General features: G+C 40.3%; 1 protein-coding gene across 4 annotated transcripts in view; it reads right to left on the reverse strand.

Moving 5' to 3' along the window:
• Window positions 1-22,075, reverse strand: part of GANC (glucosidase alpha, neutral C) — a 28,109-nt gene extending 6,034 nt beyond the window's left edge. The window contains exons 1-19 of one of the 4 annotated variants that reach the window (XM_049825033.1): window positions 21,865-22,075; window positions 20,730-20,792; window positions 19,081-19,189; window positions 17,400-17,527; window positions 16,690-16,872; window positions 15,766-15,811; window positions 14,297-14,363; window positions 12,920-13,016; window positions 12,163-12,343; window positions 11,325-11,478; window positions 9,869-10,104; window positions 8,568-8,634; window positions 7,571-7,650; window positions 5,926-6,069; window positions 5,442-5,538; window positions 4,958-5,059; window positions 4,212-4,455; window positions 2,448-2,512; window positions 1,195-1,271 (exon numbers count right to left, since the gene is read on the reverse strand). In XM_049825033.1, the coding sequence (XP_049680990.1) occupies window positions 1,195-1,271; window positions 2,448-2,512; window positions 4,212-4,455; window positions 4,958-5,059; window positions 5,442-5,538; window positions 5,926-6,069; window positions 7,571-7,650; window positions 8,568-8,634; window positions 9,869-10,104; window positions 11,325-11,478; window positions 12,163-12,343; window positions 12,920-13,016; window positions 14,297-14,363; window positions 15,766-15,811; window positions 16,690-16,872; window positions 17,400-17,527; window positions 19,081-19,189; window positions 20,730-20,792; window positions 21,865-21,893 (2,169 nt within the window). In that variant the 5' untranslated portion in view covers window positions 21,894-22,075. Of the gene's footprint in view, window positions 1-1,194; window positions 1,272-2,447; window positions 2,513-4,211; window positions 4,456-4,957; window positions 5,060-5,441; window positions 5,539-5,925; window positions 6,070-7,570; window positions 7,651-8,567; window positions 8,695-9,868; window positions 10,105-11,324; window positions 11,479-12,162; window positions 12,344-12,919; window positions 13,017-14,296; window positions 14,364-15,765; window positions 15,812-16,689; window positions 16,873-17,399; window positions 17,528-18,484; window positions 18,641-19,080; window positions 19,190-20,729; window positions 20,793-21,864 lie in introns of those variants that run through there. The other 3 variants (XM_049825032.1, XM_049825034.1, XM_049825035.1) reach the window with 3 other exon arrangements.
• Between the last annotated feature and the right edge of the window lie 39 nt (window positions 22,076-22,114).

Here is a 22,114-nt window from a genome sequence, read left to right on the forward strand (position 1 = left end):
TGTTCCCTCTGCAGATGCAGTTACTCTTCTGCTTAACCTTACTGTCACTATTCCTGACAACCTATATGATGTGCAAGAAATAGCATTTACTTTTTAAATCAAATGACCTTCTGGATGGAAAGAATAAATTCTCATTCTGAGGCACAAATATAAGCTGATCTTTTCTACAGTTTGCATAACATCTTGTATGTCTTAAAGAATCTGGAAGTGCAAAACAATGAAATACCTTTATTTTTATCTAGAAATGTTGGGATCCAGAATAAGCATATTTATATTGAAGTGAAAATTAATAAAAAAGGTGCTAATAACAGGTCATGAAAAAGAGCTACATCTGAAACTTCCCATGTACAACACTTGCCAGCAGGTTTAACTGCTTTAAGTGTGCCAGGCAGCCAATTCCCACAGAGAACTTAAGAATAATATTTTTCTTAACTTGTTTGGAGAGCCTGGTCTATTTTTCTCCTTATATTGAGAAGAATTCTAAGCGTCCTCAGGTGTATTAGTGGAGTCGCAAAGCTCTGCATGGTCTCACACACTCCCCTTTGCTGCTGTCTTTCCTCTTATTTCCTCCCTAGTCTCAGGCTTTCCCTTAGGAACTATTTTCCCCAAATTCTTTCCCTTCCTCTACCTCTCAGTTGCTGCAGCCAAATGCTCTTTGTAGGAGTGGATCACAGTGCCATCCCGTGGATAAATAACTTTACTTCAGAGAGGAACTGATCTCTGTACATGTGAAAGGCTTTGCTGCACAAATCCCAGGCTACTGAGGCTTGCGTTTCCATGTTATAATTCTTCCTTCCCACAGCATCCCTCTGATTTCCTTATGAACTTTCTTCAAAGTTCCCTCTCCTTTCACATAAAAGAGAAGTTTAACCCAAGAAGAAATACATGAAAAAAGGGAATTGACAATTTAGTGAAGCTGGTTTTTGGTGTTCCATGAGAAGCAGCAAGCCTTGAGGGGAGATTTAAATTACAGGAGATCTGAGATATGTGCAGGAGCTCTTGGAAAAGCAAGAAAGTAAAGTTACTGTGAGCCAAGCATGCAAGATATCAAGATGGCAGGAAGGTTCAGAGTGGCACAGAATGGCTGGCCAGCACTTGGCACAGCAGCAGTGCTCAGCAGTTATGAGATGTGGAGCTGGAAGGTTGCTGTATAAAATACTTCTTTGGGCCGAGCAGCTTCATATTCATCCTCACCTCCTCTGACCCTGGAAGCAGAACACTCACTGTCTTGGCCTCTTGCTCCGTGACTGGATGCACCAACAAAGCATTTCCTAGAGAAAAACATAAATGTGGCTGTGATCCTCAAGGCTGCACCTCATCAGAGCAGAAGCTATGTGCTCTGGGGTTGTCAGCCTCCCATTGCCATTTTAGGGGCTTGCCTGGGCATGGCATGTGCTTAGGTTCGCTTTCTACGGGGGAAAAAAAAAGGCATATGTAGGGACCTGATGGCTGCCTGGGTCTTGTTCTGTTATGGCACTGGGATGCAGCTGGGCTGCACTGTATACCCACCAGTTTGGAGGTGCTTCTGGGTTCCTCATAGTCTAAGAGATGATTGCCTGTTTGCTCTTTGGTTGAACACAAAAATATGCTTTTCTAACCAAAAGAGTGGAAGACAGGAATGTCTTCATAAAAAAACCCAAACAACAGCCCCCCCCCCCCCCCCAAAACCAAAAAACAACAAAAAACCCCAAACCAAAAAAACCCTGCTTAAGCTTATTACACTGGGGATGGTTCTTCTTTACTCGTAAAAGAAACCAAAACACATTAATGTATATAGACTGTACGGTTCGATAAACTTCTCTCCTTGCCCACTGGTAATGCAAGCTGAACTCCCAGAGTCCTCTGAAATGCTGTGCTTCACCACACTTAGCTTTGCTGCTGTGTCCTGCCTACCTTCGTCAGACTTTTGCATGAGAAGTGAATGCCCCTTCATTTGAAAGCAGTTAGTAGGCATTCTTGAGCTCAGAGGTAACAAAAAAATGAAATGCAACATTCCATTCTCATTCTCTCTTCCTGTATAGGCTGAATGTGCTTTACACAAACATGTATCTCTTCTGTTTAATTTCTGAGAAAACTGACTTTAACAGCCAGCCATATCAGAGTAAAAAACAATCAGCTTTGGATGGTAGTTGTTTGCTACCGTCATTTCTGAAGCAGACTGTGGTCTTAACTGCTACAGTGAACTTTCATGGTTCAGGTTGAAACTGACCATGTTGTTTCAAAGTGACTAGGTGAGATTGAACTCAGTTTTTGCATCTCATATGACCCCTATTTTCAAAGTGCTGTTAAAACCAGGTCCCTTAAAGAGGTCTCCAGTTCTATATTCAGTTACAATATAATTTTTAAGTCTTGGGCAGAGTTTTTATGTTTTCTTTTCCTCATGTGATGCTCTATCACTTCGAAAATATTTAACTCAAATTCCAGAGAATAAGGAGGCAACTGCTTACCCAGCATATATTCATTTTCCACACCAAAAGTTTCTATTTTCCCTGGAAACTCTATCCAGAGAGGCCTGTAGAAAGAAAGATAGTGGGATTCAGTTAGTTTCTCCCCTCCTACCAGCCTGTTCAAGGCTTTCTGGCATTTTCAGGCTCCATTTTCTCCCTCTCTTTACAAGGTACAGCTATCAAGAACTGATGATGCCTCAAAGAAATGCTTCTGTGCCTTAAAGTACCCCTTTTGAGTCATTGGTGAGAGTTCCCAGTACAACACGGGTTAAGACACTCCAATATACCTATGGTTTGGCTTCTTGCAGCCTCACTTCTTTCCTCCTGCTCCCTTCTTGACAAACTTGCACTACACATACCTTCCTTCTACCAAAGGAGAGATGGATGAGCCTTTCTGTCACAGTCTATCAGCAATGCTGACACCTGATGAGCTAGTCCCTGCAGCACAGTCCTTCCTGTTCTCAGCAGCTCACTACTGCTTTTATAGCATGTTTCCTTCTGGTTTCAACTGAAAAACCTGCACCAGAAATGAATTTTCAGTTTTTCTCAAAAAAGGGTAGTGCAGTAACCATCTGGATACAGAACAGGAGTTATAAATTTAAAGTTTGACAGATTATGACAATAATAGCTCATTCAGAGACTGGGTCTGGGTTTCCTTACACAAAAAGCCTTGCTCACCTGCTCACTCATAGGCATCCACTTGTTCACTGTAGCCCTGCTGTTCATGTGCTTGCTAACTAGAGACATTTGCCACTCTGCTTGTCTCAGTGAGAAAAATATCATGCTTCCTTTCTAATTCTGTACCTACTGCAGCAAATTTAACAAAATCAAAGTTTTATGCTGTGTGCAGTGCACATGTCAACATAAGCTTCATTCCAAGATAAGACAGAAACCCACTATGTCAGTGCATACAATATGGGCATCTATATCTATATGCATGCAGACAGATGCTCACACTATGTCTGTAATGCAAATCATCTTAAAAACTCAAACCACTCAACCCTTGTCAAAAAGACCTTTAAGGTTTTAAAACTTAGTTGTATTTTATTTGCATAACAATAAGTAAATGTAAATGTGATGCAAAAGGACAGTTCCAGGACATCCTTAAAGACTCAGCAATACAGGGAGATTACTGGCATCCATCTCTTGCTGAAAGGATTGTTGCATTCAGTTCCGCTGAGGCACTTTCTTAGAGGTTAGAGAGCAGCAGAACGAAAGTTTATTTTCTAATTTTGTTTCTGTTCTGTATTATTAGATTCTCTACTAAAAGAAAAATTATAAGAAATACTGCAGAGATGAATGATCAAATAATCAATATGAAATAAGCTTTTATAACAGGAAAAATTCAGCAGTAACAAATATTTTCATGAGGGATAAATTGGCCTTTATGTTTTTAGGTCAGCAAGTTCAGAGTCCCGTAAGCACTGCTTTAAGTGTGGGTTGGAATATTATATAATGTTCTTTGTTGTGACAAGAAGTTTGGAGTCAACAGTACTTCAAAAACATGTTTAAAGACTGTGCAGTGTTTATTGAATTAGTGTGTTCCTGGCACCATTTGGGAAAAAAACCCAAAACATCTGATTTTCCTTTGAGAACGTTACCAAACCTTGCAGAATGCATGAAAACAGAATCTAGTAATTTTTTCTATGTTTTTTTATTTTTTAATATTTAAATAAGTAATCACAAAAGAGATGGTAATTTAACTTCCCTCCTCCAAGTAACTTCCTGAAGATAATCACTACATCTCCTGACTTATGCTCTTACCTCATAACCGGTTCAGCCGCTGTGTGTGCCCGATAGAACAGTGTGTATAAGTATGGCAGGAGGACGTAGCGCTCTCTAATGGCTTCCCTGATGATCTGGGTGTTCTTCTCCCCAAAGAGCCACGGTTCTCGCCGTTTGCTCTCCATGTTAGAATGACCTCTGAAGAAGGGCTGGTAGGCTCCAGCCTGATACCAGCGAACAAGTAATTCTGGTTCTGGATCTCCAATAAACCCTCCCACATCAGCTAGATATTGCGCAGACAAATAAAAATACACATTTTTGGAAATTATTCTGAAAAATGTGAAGTTCTCCTCTAACAAACATTCCAAGCATACAAATCCATGCATTTCACCGTGTGCTTGCGGTTCTGCTGTTGGGCAGCTGCTTGTCCAAATAATAGTGGAAAACTGGTGTAACAAGTTATCCTTTAATTAAAATCTCAAGAGAGCTTTTGGAGGCTAAGTGAGTGCCTTCCCCAGGGACAGAGGACTGTCATAGTGATGCTACGGAACACCACCTGAGGACTGCTGCTCCAAATGGGACACAAACACTACATAAGTGTTAGTAGAGAAGTGATGGTGACAGCCAGGTTATTGGCTTCTGAAACCAGACTGATCTGTGAAACTGCCTGGAAATGCGCTGGACTGTTGAGCTTTCCACCATCTGTGTTCAAGTCTATCTTGGGATACAAACTTTGTGGCACCAGTGATTTATGCATAGTGAGCAACTCCAGCTAAACACCTTACCTCCACAGAATGAAATCCCTGCCATGCTGATGGTGAGAAGCATTGGAATGGATATTTTCAAGTAACCCCACTCGGCTGTGTTGTCTCCAGTCCACACTGCCCCTGGAAATACCCAGTTTCAGCATTACACAGGAAAGTTGGGCGTATGCTTCAGTTTATGCTTGCAATTAAGGAAAAAAGACAAGAATGGTCATGAACTACTGGTGAACTGCTGTTCATTGCAACTTTTTTTCTTTATACACGCATGCTCCTGAAATATGCAAGAAAAGCAGGCAGTGGTTTGTCACGGGACACAGGTTGTTATTCTGCCCTTAACTTGTAGATACTTTGCCAGTCTCTGCTGATTTTTTAATCACTTGCACTGTTATGAGCTCACCATGTCAGTATTTCTAAGATAGCTTCTGTCCTCTCTAGACTTAACTACTACACACCAAACTTAATAGAATAAAGCAGCATAGAAGGCATCCAGCTAGTCCTTACTTACCATATTTCTGTGATCCAGCGAAGAAAGATCGTGTGAGGACAAATGGTCTCTCTTTTCCTGAAGAACGTCTGATGAGTCCTTCTGCAGTTGCCATTTGCTGAAAATCATAAATATAAAAGTCGGAAAGACAACTCTATAATCAGGATATTTTAGCCCTTCCAATGCAGGAAAATTAAGAAATCTGTACCCACAAATAATACCTATTATTAAAGCAACACTTTCTTACTAGAATATACTTGAACAAAAAAATTATTAATGTTGTGTAGTCACAGCCAATGTAATTTACGTTGTTATGGTAGAAAGGCATGGATGTTGTCACATTTTCTCGTGACCGATCACAGTGTGTATTTCAAATATAGCAACATCCAGCACAGCAAAGTTTCAGTCCTTGATGGAGGTTACAGAATACCTATTACTGTGTAAATTACCACATTAGACATACTCTATGAGAATAACTGCTGGTTTGTGTCTCCAGATACTCCACCTGGTAGAATCCATAGAGGTTGTGTACTTCCCGGTGCTCCCAGTTGTTGTAGTGCACAGCATCCTTCTGCATTGTTAGTTCTGCCCCTTTGAAGACTGAAGGTTCATTCATGTCATTCCATACAAAGAGGATATTAGTGGATCCCTATGACACAGGGTTGCAATTAGGATGTAACAGAACCATTGCTGTGACTTAGGGTGTTTATCTCTAGTGGGTGTCAGACCAGTCTGGGCTATGAGTAGAAAGAGCAGCATCAAAGGAAGACCTGGTAATTATACTCCTGTGGTCACTTGAAAGCTGCTAGTCATTCATCTCATCTCTCTTGGTGGCTCTTTCAGTCAGGGTGGCAGCCTACAAGCCCACTTGATTTTTGCCATTCTTACAAAACTCAGTAGGTACGTGCTATTCCTGCCTTCAGGTGAGGGAAAGAGGTAGGGAACAGAGAAGTATTAAAGAGCCATGAGGAAAAAATCAGAGAAGGTCGGAAGAGGAAAACTGGAGAGGGAAAGCAGCATGGGAAATGTCTACTATGCATACCCACTAGGGGAGTGGTTTCAACAACTCTACTGCAAAGCAGAACTTGGGGGTGGGGGGAGAGGAACTGGAGGTGTCCAGCAGTGCTCACCCAGACATTTTCAGCGCTAGTCTGGAGTGCTGGAAGGAAGGTCAGGGTGAAGTGACCATGAGCGATGAGAGAGCACTCCCACATCACTCCTTGTGTACTATCATGGTAGTAAAAGCTGGAACTGCAGCAGCTGTGTTAGACTACAGGTTGCTAAAATGCCTGCAGTTTGTCCATCCTACTTGCTGCAACTAAGTGAGCAGGTTCACTGGTGGTATATGGGTTCCAACTTTCTTAATGTAGACAAGTCCATGGAGAAAATCCTTCTGTGGTACTTTAGCTTATCAAGATATTTTCCTCTACATTATGACAATACAGTGTCCTGGTTTCAGCTTAGACAGAGCTAATTTTCTTTCTAGTAGCTGGTATAGTGTTATGGTTTGGATTTAATATCAGAATAACATTGATAACACACTGATAATGTTTTAGTTGTTGCTAAGCAGTGTTTAGACTAAGTCAAGGACTTTTCAGCTTCTCATGCCCAGCCAGCAAGAAGGCTGGAGGGGCACAAGAAGTTGGGAGGGGACACAGCCAGGAGAGCTGACACAAACTGGCCAAAGGGGTATTGCACACCATGTGACACCATGTCTAGTATATAAACTGGGGGGACTTGGCCTGGGGGGCAGATTGCTGCATAGGAACTAACTGGGCATTGGTCGGCAGGTGGTGAGCAATTGCATTGTGCATCACTTGTTTTCTATATTCCAATTATTTTATTATTATTATTGTAATTTTATTATTGTTATTATTTTCATTATTATTTTATTCCTTTCTGTCCTATTAAACAGTTCTTATCTCAACCCACAAGTTTTACTTTTTTTTTTTCTTCCCGATTCTCTCCCCCGCCCCACTGGGTAGGGGGAAGTGAGTGAGTAGCTGTGTGGTGCTTAGTTCCTGGCTGGGGTTAAACCACAACGTGCAGCTACAAAAGACGCCAACTTGCTTAGCCAGTAGTTTATCTTCTCCCTTTTCCCCATTTTCAGGCTTTCTGGGATATGTAGATCAGAGCAAATAAATACACACCTTGTAAGTTTTGAAGGCAAATTGATCTGCATACCATTTTCGTACTTCAGGATTGGTGAAATCCAGGTAACAAGAGGATCCTGTGGATGTGGGAGATCTCAGTTATTTACCTGATTTTAAGCATAGGCATGCATTGTCTTTGCACCTAAATACAGCACCCTAAAGCTAGGATGCTTTCCACAATGGGCAGCAACAATGTAGTCGCTATTGTTTCTGAGACAAAAGCTCAAAAGCAAATTCCAGGCTGACTTGGAACCCCTTGCTATGTTCTGCAGACCAACACATGTAGATTCCGGAGGTCTGAAGCTCAGCACCATTTAAGGATGATTGCTAGCAGTTTGAAATATGTTTGGATGTGAACAGGAAGCCAGTGAGAGACAGTATCCCTGGTTATTTTGAGCTCAAACAGGAAAGTGTTGCTGAGAAGCTGAATAACTACATACTGCCATGCTACTAGAAGTTGTAATATGTCCTTGATTTTTCCCATATTAATTTCTTTGGCAGGACTGTGGTCTTTCTGTCTGTAAAGAAGGGGGAGGACCTCCTTTGCCTCCCTGCAATAAGGCCTCGTCATGAAAAATAACATGTCAAATCACTATATTAAGATTGAATCAAAGTCTTCAGTATCAGGGTTGGTTCACATAACTTCATCCAGCCTATGTAAGCTGTGCTCACTGTGACAGACCAGACTGCATTTCTGTTACCCAAGACAAGTTGGGAAGAGGGATGGCTGTTCTGATCAACAAATCCAACTTTTTTAGTTCTAGGCACTGGAACTATCTGCAGATCCAACAGACATAACAGAGGAAGTTTTACAGCTGAGGCAATTAGAACATGACTGTACCAAAGAAACCACAAAGTATTTGAAATTATGAATATTTACAAAAAATGCAAGGAATGTAAGAATTTAATTCTACTTCCATGGGTACCAATTAAACTATTCTGCAAAATTTTTAAAATAAACAGCTTGAAATATAGAGACAGAGTGTTTTTTTACCTGGCCAACAGATGCCTTCAAAATCTTGCCCATTTCTGTCTTTCACAAAATATCCCTTGTCTTTTGCCTGTGAATACAGGGTATACGTGGGATCAATCTTAACATGGGGATCTACAATGACGACAAGCTGCCAGGATAAGAAAATAAATTGCATCATTAGCGTGAACTGTACTGAATAAAACAGTAAGAGTTCCCTTTCAATAAAAGGCAGATAATAATTTCACTTCAGGTAAAGAAGGTAGCTGTGTCATTAATTTTAGAAAGCAGTTACCAGTTCTTGTATACACTGTGCTAGACTTATGTATAATAGCTGAATTTACAAGGAGAGCATGAATTCATGCTTACCCATCTGAAATAAGGGCCAAAACCCATTGTTTCAGATAAAAGCAACTACCCCAACCCCTAAAAACACTATGTTTAATTCACTGCTGTATTCTGTGAATGCGAAAATATCTGACTTCCTTGTTTATGTCTCTGCTTAAAATAATTTGCCTTAAGACATTTAAATATATCTTAGTTTGTATAGCATACAACAGCAACAGAATTTTCTAATTTTTTTAAACATCCAGGTATTGTATTTTGCACTTACTTACTGCTGGCATTAACGACCTTGCTGTAAAACTGAGAATGTACTATAGCTCCAACTAAGAGATTATAAAACTTGAATGCTATTTCCACAGTCCCCTGTTCATTGACTTTTGGCAAAGATCAAGCATTATGCAATTCTACAACTTCTAGATATTAACTGTGTACATTTTAATACCTCCATAATACCAAGGAAAATATTTTAGCTGTAAAAGCAGAAATAAAGACTAAGTTAACAGAGTGTACATCATGCCAGGACTTCACCAGAAAGAAAAACATTTAATTTATGGCAAGTAATTGTATCAATGTAAAGGACAAACCTCAGTTAGTATAAGCAGAAAATAAAAAGTATTATCAATACAAAGAAAAGCTGAAGCAAGGATAGCAACTACCAATAATGAAAGCTCACACTAAGCAGAAAAATTTTCTACTGTGCCCATCAAGGACGGCACTGGGCTGCTTCTGTAAGATGGAGCTTCACATGGGTCAAACTTAGCCTGATGGTCAGGGTACCAAACAAACTACAAAATAATCAAATGGCACGAGGAGCTGAAATAAACAAGACAGTTTGTGTACTGGAAGCATCACCAGACCACCACACAGTCTAATTTACTCTGTTGTAGTTAATCTCTTTCCAATATATGAAGTACTTTGGTTAAATCTAGATTGGTTCACACTAGAAAGAAAATTTTCTTTCTTCCTGCTGTATTACGTACCTTGCGTTTTTTCTTCCTGAGATGTTCTTGCATCTTTCTGGGGTTCTGGAATTTCTTTTTGTCCCAAGTAAAATATTTCTTGCCATCCGTGTGCTCTATGTCCAGCCATATCACATCATAAGGAATGTCATGTTCATCAAAGCCAGCATCTACTGCCTTGACATCTTGCTCATCCTCGTAATTCCACCGGCACTGATGGTAGCCCAGAGAAAAAAGAGGGGGCAGGGCTTGAGTGCCTAGGAAGATAACACTGTTAATGCCCTTCAGGATTTTATCTAGAGACTCCAGTAAAGTTAACATGATTAATATGTATTTGTCTGGAGCTAGAGAATGCCACCCTAAGTTAAGTCTAGAGCATATTCTTCATACCAAAGTGACTCAACTCTTGAAATAACAAACATTGCAATGAGTGCAACAGCTAGAAAGAGCAGAGGGCTGTAATGATAATACAAGAGTGAGAAGGAATTTGCTGTTCCATGATGCTGAAGTGTTATTCCAGTAACCATTATAATCTTATTCTTTAATTTTTTCTAACGTAAAAATATTCTAGATTAGCTTAACTGTCACTAATGCAAACAATTAAATAGATTTTAATCAGTAGAATACAATTCCTGTGACTACTTGAACTTGAGTAGTGTAAACAGGCCCACAGGTGCTGCAGTACAAAGAGAACCATGGAATTGCAACTGTTAGGACTTTTTAAAATTAGAAAACATGTATGTATGTATGCATATCGCAAAAGGGAGCTGGGAAACTTTCCTGAGAGTGCACTTCTGCTTGGTGAGATCCTCTTGCGATCTGGCTACTTTCCTATTCCTGCTCAGCTGAACCACATTTTCTCCATAACATCTGTGCAGCAAACAATCATTGCTAACACACTAAAGAACTACCAGGGATGTTTCTGTGCTTTTAATTCTCTTTAGTACATAAAGAATTTTGCTTTCATAAAATGTTAGTCCTCTTGCCTTCATTTTTTAATCTCTTCCTGACCCTCTTGCTTCTTTCCTTTCCCGTATCTGGATGCTATCTCTGCTCCCTTCCCCAAGGGACATACTAGACAGTTACCTATCTTCTTTCTCTACTCTCCAGAATACATTACTCCATAACTTCAGTCTTTTCTCATTATAAGGCAGTCTGTCTTGCTGGTGACTGGCAGTTCTAGCCTCCTGTGACTCCTCTCTTCATCTAAGGGAGCAGTTTCAGATAGCAGTAATTATGCTGGCTTCTCAATTAGGGCCAAGTTTGACCAGCTGCAGATGCTAGGGAATACAAGGATGGAAGCCTGCCTTCAGAAATCAGCAGCCTGTGCTCTACAAACTGCAGTCTGGGAAGAACTGGTCTCCTGCACACAATGGGTCAGGTAAATATTAACCCACTCTTGGGTACAGAATGTTCCTTAGTGAATCTCATAGGTAAATGTGCCATACTGACTCCAATTATGTGAGTTAGTTAGTACCTGTCAGTTGTGCAAACTGCTTGAAGATATCAAATGCAGTTGGTCCCATCAGCAGGAAAACATCAATGATCCCACTTTCTGACATCCAGCGCACATCAGTTAGAGGCATTGCTCTCTGCTTAGCAGTCTCTGCAGCAGATCCAGATAGCATGTGCTTTGAAGGAAACCAAGGTAAAACTGAATCTCTCTCTATTAAACTTCTGTTCAATGAAGTAGCAAAGATGGGAACCCACAAAATTCACTAACACATACCTGGCAGGTACTAGGAATATACACTAAATGTTTCTTATATATCCTTCACAAACCCTTTACCTTTCATACCGCTTATACAAAATAGAGTAATAGTTAATGAAGAAAAATGGGTAATGAGGGGCAAAGAAATTAAAGCTTTTCTATAATTAAAGACTGCATTTTCTGCAGGATCTTTGAGTAATATCTATATCATAAGTAATAAAGAAAATTAATAATTTTAATCACATAATGAAGTGCTGGAATAAAGCTAGACTTTTTTTTCTCACTGTTTCAATTTTATTTATACGTTTGTGTGTCAAGACTTGAATGAGTCAATTTCCTGAACATTTTATGTTTCTTGAAGGTCAATTACATTCCACAGAAAAATGGGCCCACTAAGCAGAAATGTGTGGCAATTCCAAGACTTTAAAAACTCAGAAAAATTCCTCAAATCCAAGAGATTGTCAAGATTTTTGTCCACCCTTTTTTCTGCCTGCTATATCCACCTGTGTAGATTTTTTTCTGCTCCACCATTATCTATTCCCTCTCTGCCTTTTCCAGTGTTTTCTTTCATTACTAAATTCTGAGGAAAGTGAGCAACTCTCACCTCAGCTACTGCCTTTGTATTAATATCCACCAGCGTTTCTGAAGAGTTCAGCCAGAAGATCCCTGTAGTTCTGTTAGGCTTGTGTGCTAAGAGAAGGGGCACTGAGCCATAAATGCCTATTTTGTCATGTATCTTGTGGCCGAAGATATCCAAATTATAAAGCCGGTAGGCATCACCATCACTAGGACAAACAAACAGATGTGTTTGTTATATGTAAGCATCTTGCACTAGGCCAATTTTAGCTCTATTGCCATACCACTAAACTCGGTGAACACTCTGTATTGTGGTCTTCTGTTTAGGATCCAGAGCTGAAATGTGGACAGCCTAGAGTACTGCTTCTTTGCTTTGGTCCTAGCTATCTGAACCAAGAAACATTTTTGCTGCCAGTGAGACTACGGTTCATTTGCTCTAAGTCCTAAAATATGAATTCTGAACTCTCCCATTTTCCCATGGAGTTGCTCTTTTAAGAGTTCTGCTTAAACATGACCAATCCTGCAATTCAGAAAAAGAAACTGCACAGAAAATTGAGAGAGGACAGAAGGGGTCATTCATGAAATTGCAGAGTGGAAAGGGAAAGCAGAACAACTTATTCCACATGGACAGGGGCTATGATTCAGTTTGCTGTACCATTAAACTAAAATATACACTATATAATATACATATCTCAAGCTGTTGTCTGCATTAAATTATTAAGACAATGTTATAGCTCTCCTTTACAAAAATTATACTGCTTTCACTAGCAATCCTCCACCTTTACCTGGTGTTTTTGAGAAGAAGTGCTTCAGTGTGTTGTGGTATTCCATAAACATGGTCAAATCCATGTAAAGAGAAGTCCATGCCTACAGAACTAGGACCTGTGGGAATAACATTAAAAGAGAAGACCACAGAGTTTCACTCTCAGGCTTAGCTGAAAGCAACAGAGCAGAGCAACCTAACTGAAAAAAAAAATTAAAAAGCAGGTTTTAATAATTAGCTTTTTCATACTTGCTTTCAACTTCACTTTCATTATTACTTCTGTACTACAGAGGCAATGTTTTAAACAGATTTTATTGTATTTATTCTGATTTTGATCTGCGTAAGAAGATAAAACTAATCACTTTCATAGAAAAAAAATACATGTAATGGTGGGTCACTTTATTCTGTAGTGCAACTGCTTAAAATTATCACCTGTTTCTATCCCAGTACCTACAAGCCAAGCTTTGCAGCACAGTGGTACAGCAGGGTGGGCTTTAGAGTCAGAGCTGCCTGTTTTCTACTGCTCTTCTCTTCAGCCTTAGCCAGGGGAGTGGCACGCATAAGAGACTCTGCCAGTGATATCACCTTGGCACATTACTGAATCCAGAGCAACTTTTGGCAGGTGACGAGAGATCCTGCAGACTGACAAGCAGTGGCTTCAGGATCAGAACCTGACCGTATGGACTTTATTCCTCCAGCACAGAGAAACAGAAAAACATGATATTGGCCTAAAATAAAAGGAAGCTCTTTCAGACCTCCCTCTTCCTACTGCAGCTGCTGGGTAGTGTTGGTTGCTACGAAAGTTTGCATGATAGTGGTAAAGGACAAAGCTAGCCAATTAATATAGAATACAAGTGGACAGACAGGAGATGATCATAAATTTTGGTAATTAATGATTTCAATTGTATTTGAGCTACTGACCTACATGTTTCTACAGCCTTCTTATCCCTTAAGACTGTTCAGTATTTCCTTTTGTAGTTCCCCACTTAAAAAGAGTTTCTTTGTGACAATTATTAATGCTTACATATCATCATTTCTGGTATGTTGTGAGAATATTATGCACTGATACTAAAAAAAGAAGAAAAAGAAAATAAAGAGGAAATAATGCATTATATGCCAGTCAGCCAACGCAATAGTGTTACACTGTGTCAGAAATGGCACATGGTGAGCTGAGCTGATGAACTGAGTCACATTTAATACATTCCCTCCTGAACAGAAATCTATGAATATTTCCAGTACTTTTGTCAAATTTGTTACCCATCACTGATATCTGACAGGCAAGTTAAAAGAAAGAGCAAGCGAGACATGGATGAACATTAAGCAGCTAAACAGAAAGCAGACAGAAATATGAATGAACATAAAGCAGTAAAGCTGTTTTCAGAACTAGACTGAGACTTACCATGAGCTTTGATGTCTAAGAAACTGCCAAATTTCTCTTGCCAGAGACCTAGATCCTCTTGTTTCTCCTGGATAAACAGAAATAGCTAAGCCTAGCAAATGCAACAGCTCACACCATGTATTTCTAAGAAAAGTATGTTTATTCACATTAGATTTGTACATTGTTAACTGCTTTTTTTGCTAATTAAGTTTAATATAAATAAATCTAAAACACAATTCAGATCCTGCTGCAGGAATTTACACTGAAGAACTGACATGCTAGTGGAGCACACAAGCACTCTGTTACAGCATAAAAGTAATACCTGAGGTCTTGGATAGCATCATAGAATGATAGAATAGCCAAGGTTGGAAGGGACCTCAGAAGACCATCTGGTCCAACCTTTTGTGGGAAAGGGAGCCTAGATGAGATTATTTAGCACCCTGTCCAACTGCATTGTGAAAACCTCCAGTGATGGGAACTCTACCACATCCCCGGGAAGGTTGTTCCAGTGAATGATTGTTCTCACTGTAAAAATTGTCTTTCTTCTGAGTGTTGAAATGATTATGAAATTCAAAGAGTGCGCAGATGGAAACAAACAGGAAAACCTACAGAAACAGAAACCAATCCACTACCCTTAACAGTAAGGGTCAGCAAACAAAAAAAACTCTCCAGACTCCTGTGTGTGTAACTGACACTTTAAGCCTCCTTCAAACTTTGAGCCTTGTGCCCTGCCACTCATTGTCCTAGAATCCCCACTTTTTGCAGTGTCTTCCCTGGTTTCTTTTCTACATTCATCCCAGAATAAGCAGACATGGCCTTTTGCAGCTGTGTGTCTCCCCCAAAGCAAGAACACTCCCTGGCAGAACTCAGAGTTCAGACACAAGTATGCTGAAGGCAGCATAGCTCCTGCCATTTATAACAGGATGGTGGAGTAAGCAGCCATCTGCTCTACAGGAGGCTAAAATTGTATCATGGACATAACTCAGCCTCCTGGTACGTGCCTTTACGCACTGCCAGGACGTGGTCTTTTTTCAGAGAGAATCTTACTTCTGTATTAAGCATGAATGTATGCGGAGGCATGGTTTTGGACTGTTATAAAACAGGTCTTGTTCTTTTGAAATTCTCTTTGCAATGAACAGGGAATTTGAAAATGACCAAATATCACCACAAACCTCCTTTTTACACATCTACTCCAAATCAAAGGAGAGAACAAAAAAGAAAGAAATTCTAAATAAAAAGGCCACAGAAAAAGCATTTTTGAGTTAGATCTACCTAACTGATGCCTTCTACAGCCCTGGTAAAACAGATAAACCTTTATTCAACTATGAATTTGCAAAGTATCTCAATATGAAATACCAGGTCCTTTTTGAATTTCACTGGTAAGTGGTTAGACTATGTTTGTAAACATAGTACCAGAAGAAATGAACATGTGATTCTAATTCACTTTTCTACAAAATATTGATGCTGGAATTGCAGTAAGCATGGGTTACCTTAGAGGAATCACTTGCTGCCTCCTTGTTTTCTGCTGTAGGTTTTCTAGTGAAAGCAAATACATAGAAATAATCAGTTTATTGTTAATGTAAGGAAGGATTTCAAACAGAAAATTCATATAGCATTCTGCACTGCCTTACACATTATATAAGAGTTTTTGTGCTTGACTATTCTGAAAATTGATGTCACAGTTGAGAGCTCTAACTGGCAAATCCTTTTAATATTCAATGTCTTAAAATAACGTTCATTCCATATTTGACTTAGGTTGACTTCTTGGCCTTTCATATTTATTTCTATCCGCATCAGTGTTTTACCTGCCCAGAAGATCCTCACTTCTTAGTCATTCTCTGTTAAGGCCTCTCTGTTAATTACAATTTTTTAAATAATGCTCTCTAGGAGAGATGCTTGCTATGCTCTTTTCCTAGTCATGACATGTCCTGCATTGTGGTTTCTCACCCTTCCAGCACTTTGCAGTGGGTTGACCTGTAAAATCTTGCAGCTACACAGCACACTGTAAGTTGAACAAAACTTACTTCAAGAGCTTATATGGTGAATAAAACTTACCTAAAGAGTAAATTTAGTCATAAAAGGAGACAAAACTAATAACCTCATCATACTTCCATCACTTATTCCCAAGCAAGACAAGGGGTACCAGGATACTTTAGTGTTTTACAAAACTGGCTGTTAAATGAGGTCAGCATTTTGCACATGGCTGCTGCAAGGGATTGAAACAATCTGCAGTTAATTGATCTAGAATTTCTTTGTTAAAATATCACCATTGTACTTACTGGTATGAAGTAAAAGAGAAGACAGATTTCAATGCATAAGAGCTTCTATCACAGAAATTGCAATTCCATAGAATTGTTTCTCTTCAGCTACAGCACAATCAGTACATACTACGATGCAATAGACAGATACTGTACCTGTCACTGGGAGGTGGTCGTAAGTGCTCAAAGTATAACAACCCATTGGAATTCATGCTCAGAACAGTCTCACCCTTGGACTGTAGCTCAACCTGGAAGGGGTACGCTGTGACTTGAAGTTTGTAGTCCTCATTAACACTTGACAGCACCAAAATACCTGGCTCCTTCTGGGATATGAAGAGTCTGGCAAATGAAAAGCAAGGACATGAATCAGCAGCACAGGAAAGCCACTGTAACTAAATAACTATTTGAAACAAAAGATGGGCTGAGAATATCTGCATACATTATAAAAACCTCAAGGCTAATGTTGAGGCAAAGAATGCCAGAAATACATACTGTGTTCAGGGTTCACTGCACAGTGCAACAGGTGGCTACAGAACTGCTGTGAAAACTATCCAGAGTTTGCAGTCCTTTCACATTAACAGGTAGTGCCCTAGGTAAAAATGATGCATCGTAACAAGTATGCTATTTTCTGACTGGGTCAAATAGCCTCAAATTTCTTAAGTATATGACAAAACTTTCTCCTATGTATTTAACATGAATTTTTGAAAGTAAATCAACCACATGCATTTTTATTTTCTATTCCTGTAACAACTTTGTATTGTAGAGAGACAACTGTAGTGTAGGACAAATGAGGGAAAAAGGAAAACATTCTTGCAAATGAAGCTGTATAAGTTACTAAGGTGACAAATCACCTTCCCATCACTTACCTCTGGGTGGTAGGTTCCTTTATAAGAACATCAGGAACTTTGTATCTTGCTCTGAGAGGAGATGCCTCATCAATTTTAAGCCTGAAAATATTGCCCTCAATCTCACAAATTTCTACTTGTAGAAGAACCTGGGAGCAAACAAACAGTTAAACTGGTAGTGATAAAAAATACCAACTTACTTTTCAACTCAAATCACCAAACACTTAATGTCGGGAGAAAAAACATGCCTGCTTTCTGATTTAATGTTCTTTAGCATTGCTAGGCAACAATCATCATCCATATGAATTTACACCAGCTAACTCTACTTCTCCCCTTTGAAGAAGCAACTCTTTTTAAGTGGAGACTCTATCTTAAGCCTCTCATGTCTAGCATTTTGCAGCTCTCCCCACAAACAGCATGGAAAACAGGGGTAGCATACACTAATCTTGAAGTTTGGACAATTTCACTACTGTGCTGTCAATGTAAGAGTGGGATACTACTGAGATGTGGGCTTTTTACAAAAATGTTAGTGCTCTGTGTTCACTAGTATTCACAGTGGTGCTAACACTGATGAACTGTGTCAGAAAGATACCCGAAGAAAATGCGTAATACTGCCCTACCTGCTGTAACTTGCTATTTTATTGTTCAGAGAACTGAGAAGTCACTCTGTTCTAGCTCATACAAAATGACTCTTTTTTTCTTCCGTGGAGGATCCCTACAAAAGAAGTCCAATTTTTTTCTTTTTTTTTCCTTTCTTAATCTCTCCTCTTGTGAGACACAACACTGGCTGAAGAATTTTGGCCTGGTATCTTTTCCCTCTACCTGGAAGCCAGTCAGCCCTGTTCTCTTCAAAGGCATGAAAGAATGAAAAAGCCATAATACCAGAGGGACAGTAGGCAAGAGAGAAAAGATTCATTTGGAGTTCCAGATCCTGCTTCTTAGGAAATACTTTACATTATGCCATCTTTGTATAAACCCCCAAATAGTCTAGGAAGCCACAGAGCCTTCAGTCTTTCATCTACCTTAAAATCTAGACAAAAAATAGGCTCCTTTTTTCTGTGCTGACTGCAAAAAAGGTCAGGATTAACAAGAGAGGCAGAAAATACCTTTATGCAGAGCATCTACATAGTGTGATGTTTAGAGCATGGAAAAGAGCTGTAGTTCCAAGCTCCCATAATCTGAGGACAGGTTAGGTTGCCTGAGTAAGTCTGCTAGCTGCTACGCTATTAAATTAGAGGAACAGAAGACACCCCTCTTCCTGGCTGTCTTCTTAAATGCAAAGAAGGCTTCTTTTTCCTCCCCAAATTGCCTTTGAACAAACACAGGAATACAAAGATATGGTTAGGAGGTGCTGGAACATAGGTCTTCTTATTCCAATACAGAAAAAGAATTTATTCTTTTGGAATAGTGGAGAAAACTCTGAATTAAAAACATTTTTTTTCAGATAAAAAAAGTTCTATTCAGAGTTTTCATAAAGTCATTGAAGGTTTTTTTTAAGTTCCTTAAAATACGTGTTCTCCTTGCACAGTCTCAAGTTGTCAAATAAATACTGACCAGTAAGGACATCTTTAGGCTGATACTTTGCATCATGTCTTAAATACCTATCACCAAAGAATCTCAAAATGTGCAAGTATTATCAGATTTGTTGATAATATTCACTGCTCTTTTTGTAAGCACCCTCTTATACAAGGTGGGATCTCACCTTATGCTCTTCATGAATAATTTGGAATTTGACATTCTCATCACTTGATGTGACTGAATCCAACAATGCTCGATACAAGGATTTTCCAGGACGTAGAAGTTTCTGACGCCTGTCAAGACAGAAAATTATTTTTGGTGTCCCTAATTGTTGTGGCTTATAACCCACAGAGGGACATAATATTGTAGAAATGTTTACTTAATAATTTTGTCCTGAATTTTTTCAAATACAGTTGTTATCAGTGCTTCAAGTCACAGGGAAAAAGAAGGACTATAATTCTGAGCACACATACGTGTCTATGAATGAGATGTTAGAGGGGTTTAGTCACCCATCACCACTCTATAGGGTTTTTTTTAAAACAATAATAGACTTAATTCAAGTGTCCAACTGCATTCTCAGTTGTCCAGTTACATTCTTCTTCTTTCCATGACCCAAGAAATTTCAGCTGAATAATCTGTTTTTCATTTTCTGTCACATACTCCTGCTTGGTTGGTGACCCCTCAGTGAACAGCTTTCTACATTCTGTGGTGATGAAGCAATATATGTCTGTAATTTGTAATCTCCTGCATAGGCAATGAGGAAATTGTTTTTCAACAAGCCTGCCGACTACAGAGTTTTGACTACAGCTTTTGGCTCTGATTATATTTTTAGGACAGAGACCTTGAAACAGAGACTCTTTCAACTGTTTGTAGAATGCCCCTTTTTATGAACTATTGGAAGGTAAGTATCTTGGAGGCTACGTTAAAGGGAAGCTTCTCCATTAGTAAACTGACTTTGTTTCCTCGCAAACAGATATTGCACAAATGCGAGCAATTAGATAAAGGATTTCTTTTAAAAGCAGAGCAAAGACAGGATCCGATGCTTGCCAATGTGTGGAAACCTCCTGCTGAGAAATTAGATGTGTTAAGTTAAACCAATGACAGGCTAGAAAGGGCTGGTGTCAAAAGAGGACGAGTCCTGCTCCCACAGGCAAAACATTATTTGGGGTTTTCGGAACATAATTTCCTGCAGAACAGAACTGAGTATCTGAAATTGTAACCCAGTACGTCAGTGAGTAATTGGTGTAACACTGGGGAATCATTCCTTTCACCCAGGCAGCAAGGGATAGAAGAAAATGGAGGATGGGAGGAAAAAAAGGTGGAGGAGAGTTATCTCAGAAATGGGATAATAAGGATACCTTAGCTTAAGGTTAGCTTTAAGAGACTAATGAGCTAGAATTTAGATTTGATGCTGAATTCTGGCCAAGGTACTTGCTCAACAGGACTGTAATCATGCATGCTATTGTCAGAGACTAATGGTTTCTATTGAGAGTTCTGTTGTTTTGAACTCTGGATATTCAAGAAATGTCTACATCAAGAAAACAACCTGCGTCTGAGTGTACCTATAGTTAAAATATTGCTGGGGCTTTATCAGATGAGAGGACTGACTCTTGAATTTTAACAAAAGAGGTTTTGGATGTACGATTCCACCTTTTAAAATATGCTGATTATATTCCACAGGTGAGTGGAACACTCACTTTGTAAGATAAATCCTGAAAGTAGCAGACTTGCTGTAATTAAAAATCAATATGTAACTTCTTCCTGTATCTTTTAATATTACTAGTTTAAAAAAAAAAACAACCAAGAACCCTACACTACAGTTCTTCTCTTTACCTGTAAAAAGCAATCTGGTTGCATTCCTTAAAGGTGCTTTTGTCCACAGCCTCATCTTGGACACTAGAAAGAACAGATAAAGAAAACGTTTAAATGTGTTCACCTAACACCTGCTGAATGATCAGATGATGGGGGTCCTCCTCAAGAGGGCTAAGGATTAAAGAGAGTGCAGACGACTGTGGTGACATAAAATGTGCTGGACTTTTAACTACTGTATTTGGATATGGGAAGAATTTTACACGTTTAGTTCCATGCTAAACCATTTCCTTTTAAACTTGGATAATTCTGGCAAACAACTGAATCTGTGACTAACAGAGCTGGATTTCAGCACGAGTGAATTCTTGGGGCTTTGCATTTTGAAGCCAGATCTCTCTCTGCAGTCCTTACAGTTAAATATTATGTTCCAGTAATAAGAATGGAGAAAGAGGCAGGATTGGCAGAAAAGGAGAAACCCTGCACCCTTCCCTTCTACCTGCAGTGGGACTGATGAGGGAGGAAGGCTTCTAATGGCCCTGCTGGCAGCTCTATGCTATCTCTAGGCTTGAAGTAACTTTTAGATCTATTAGACAACGGCAAATTTTTGGCTTGCCTGAAAAAAATGGACTGCCAGTAGTGTCTATCATCAAAATACTTGCCAGAGCGTGCTGACTTCAGACACACATGGAAGAGAATAAGGTATTAGCACTGGTAGACGAAGAGCTGATGCTTAAGATTATATACATGCAACGTATAAAATGCAGACGGCAGCCGCGAAGACTCGGTCCCCACCACCGTGAACTAAATATTAATAGACCTGGATTATTATTAGAGACCTCAGAGTAACCCTATATTTAGGCAGTGTAACCCTTCCCATTTTTGCCTGAAGGTACCCATGCGCTTTCGGGTTTTTGCACCCAGTCTGTGGGACCCCGTCGCCGTCTTTAACACCCGGCAACCTGACCACCTTCCAGCCTGCGCCCGAACCATCCCGCCCGTGGTGAAACCTGCCCTCCGGCCCCCCTCAAAGCCTGCCCCTCACCCCTGGCCGGCTCCGGGCCCGGTCCCCACCCCGCCGCTCCCCGCGGAAAGCTGTGGAGCCACCCCCAGGAGCGAGGAGAGGGCCGGCCGCCGAGGAACCGCCGCCGGGCAGCGTTACCTGACTTCCCCCGGCGTGAGCGCCTCCATGGCGGAGCCGCCCCAAGCGGAGAAGGGGTGACCGCCCGGGGGGGGGGGGGCTCCTCAGAGGGAGCGGCGGCAGCCGGGGACGCTCCTCCGGTAACGGTCTCGCCTCGCTCGCGGTGAGGTGCGGAGGTCCCCGGCGCGGCGCTCCAGTCACCGGCTGCCGGCGATTGGCACCCGGGGGGGGGGCGGTGACAGGCCGGGCCCAGCCGGGGAACGGCTCCGCC

The sequence above is a fragment of the Accipiter gentilis genome, chromosome 22 (assembly GCF_929443795.1).
Source record: "Accipiter gentilis chromosome 22, bAccGen1.1, whole genome shotgun sequence".
Classification (NCBI taxonomy): Eukaryota; Metazoa; Chordata; class Aves; order Accipitriformes; family Accipitridae; genus Astur; species Astur gentilis.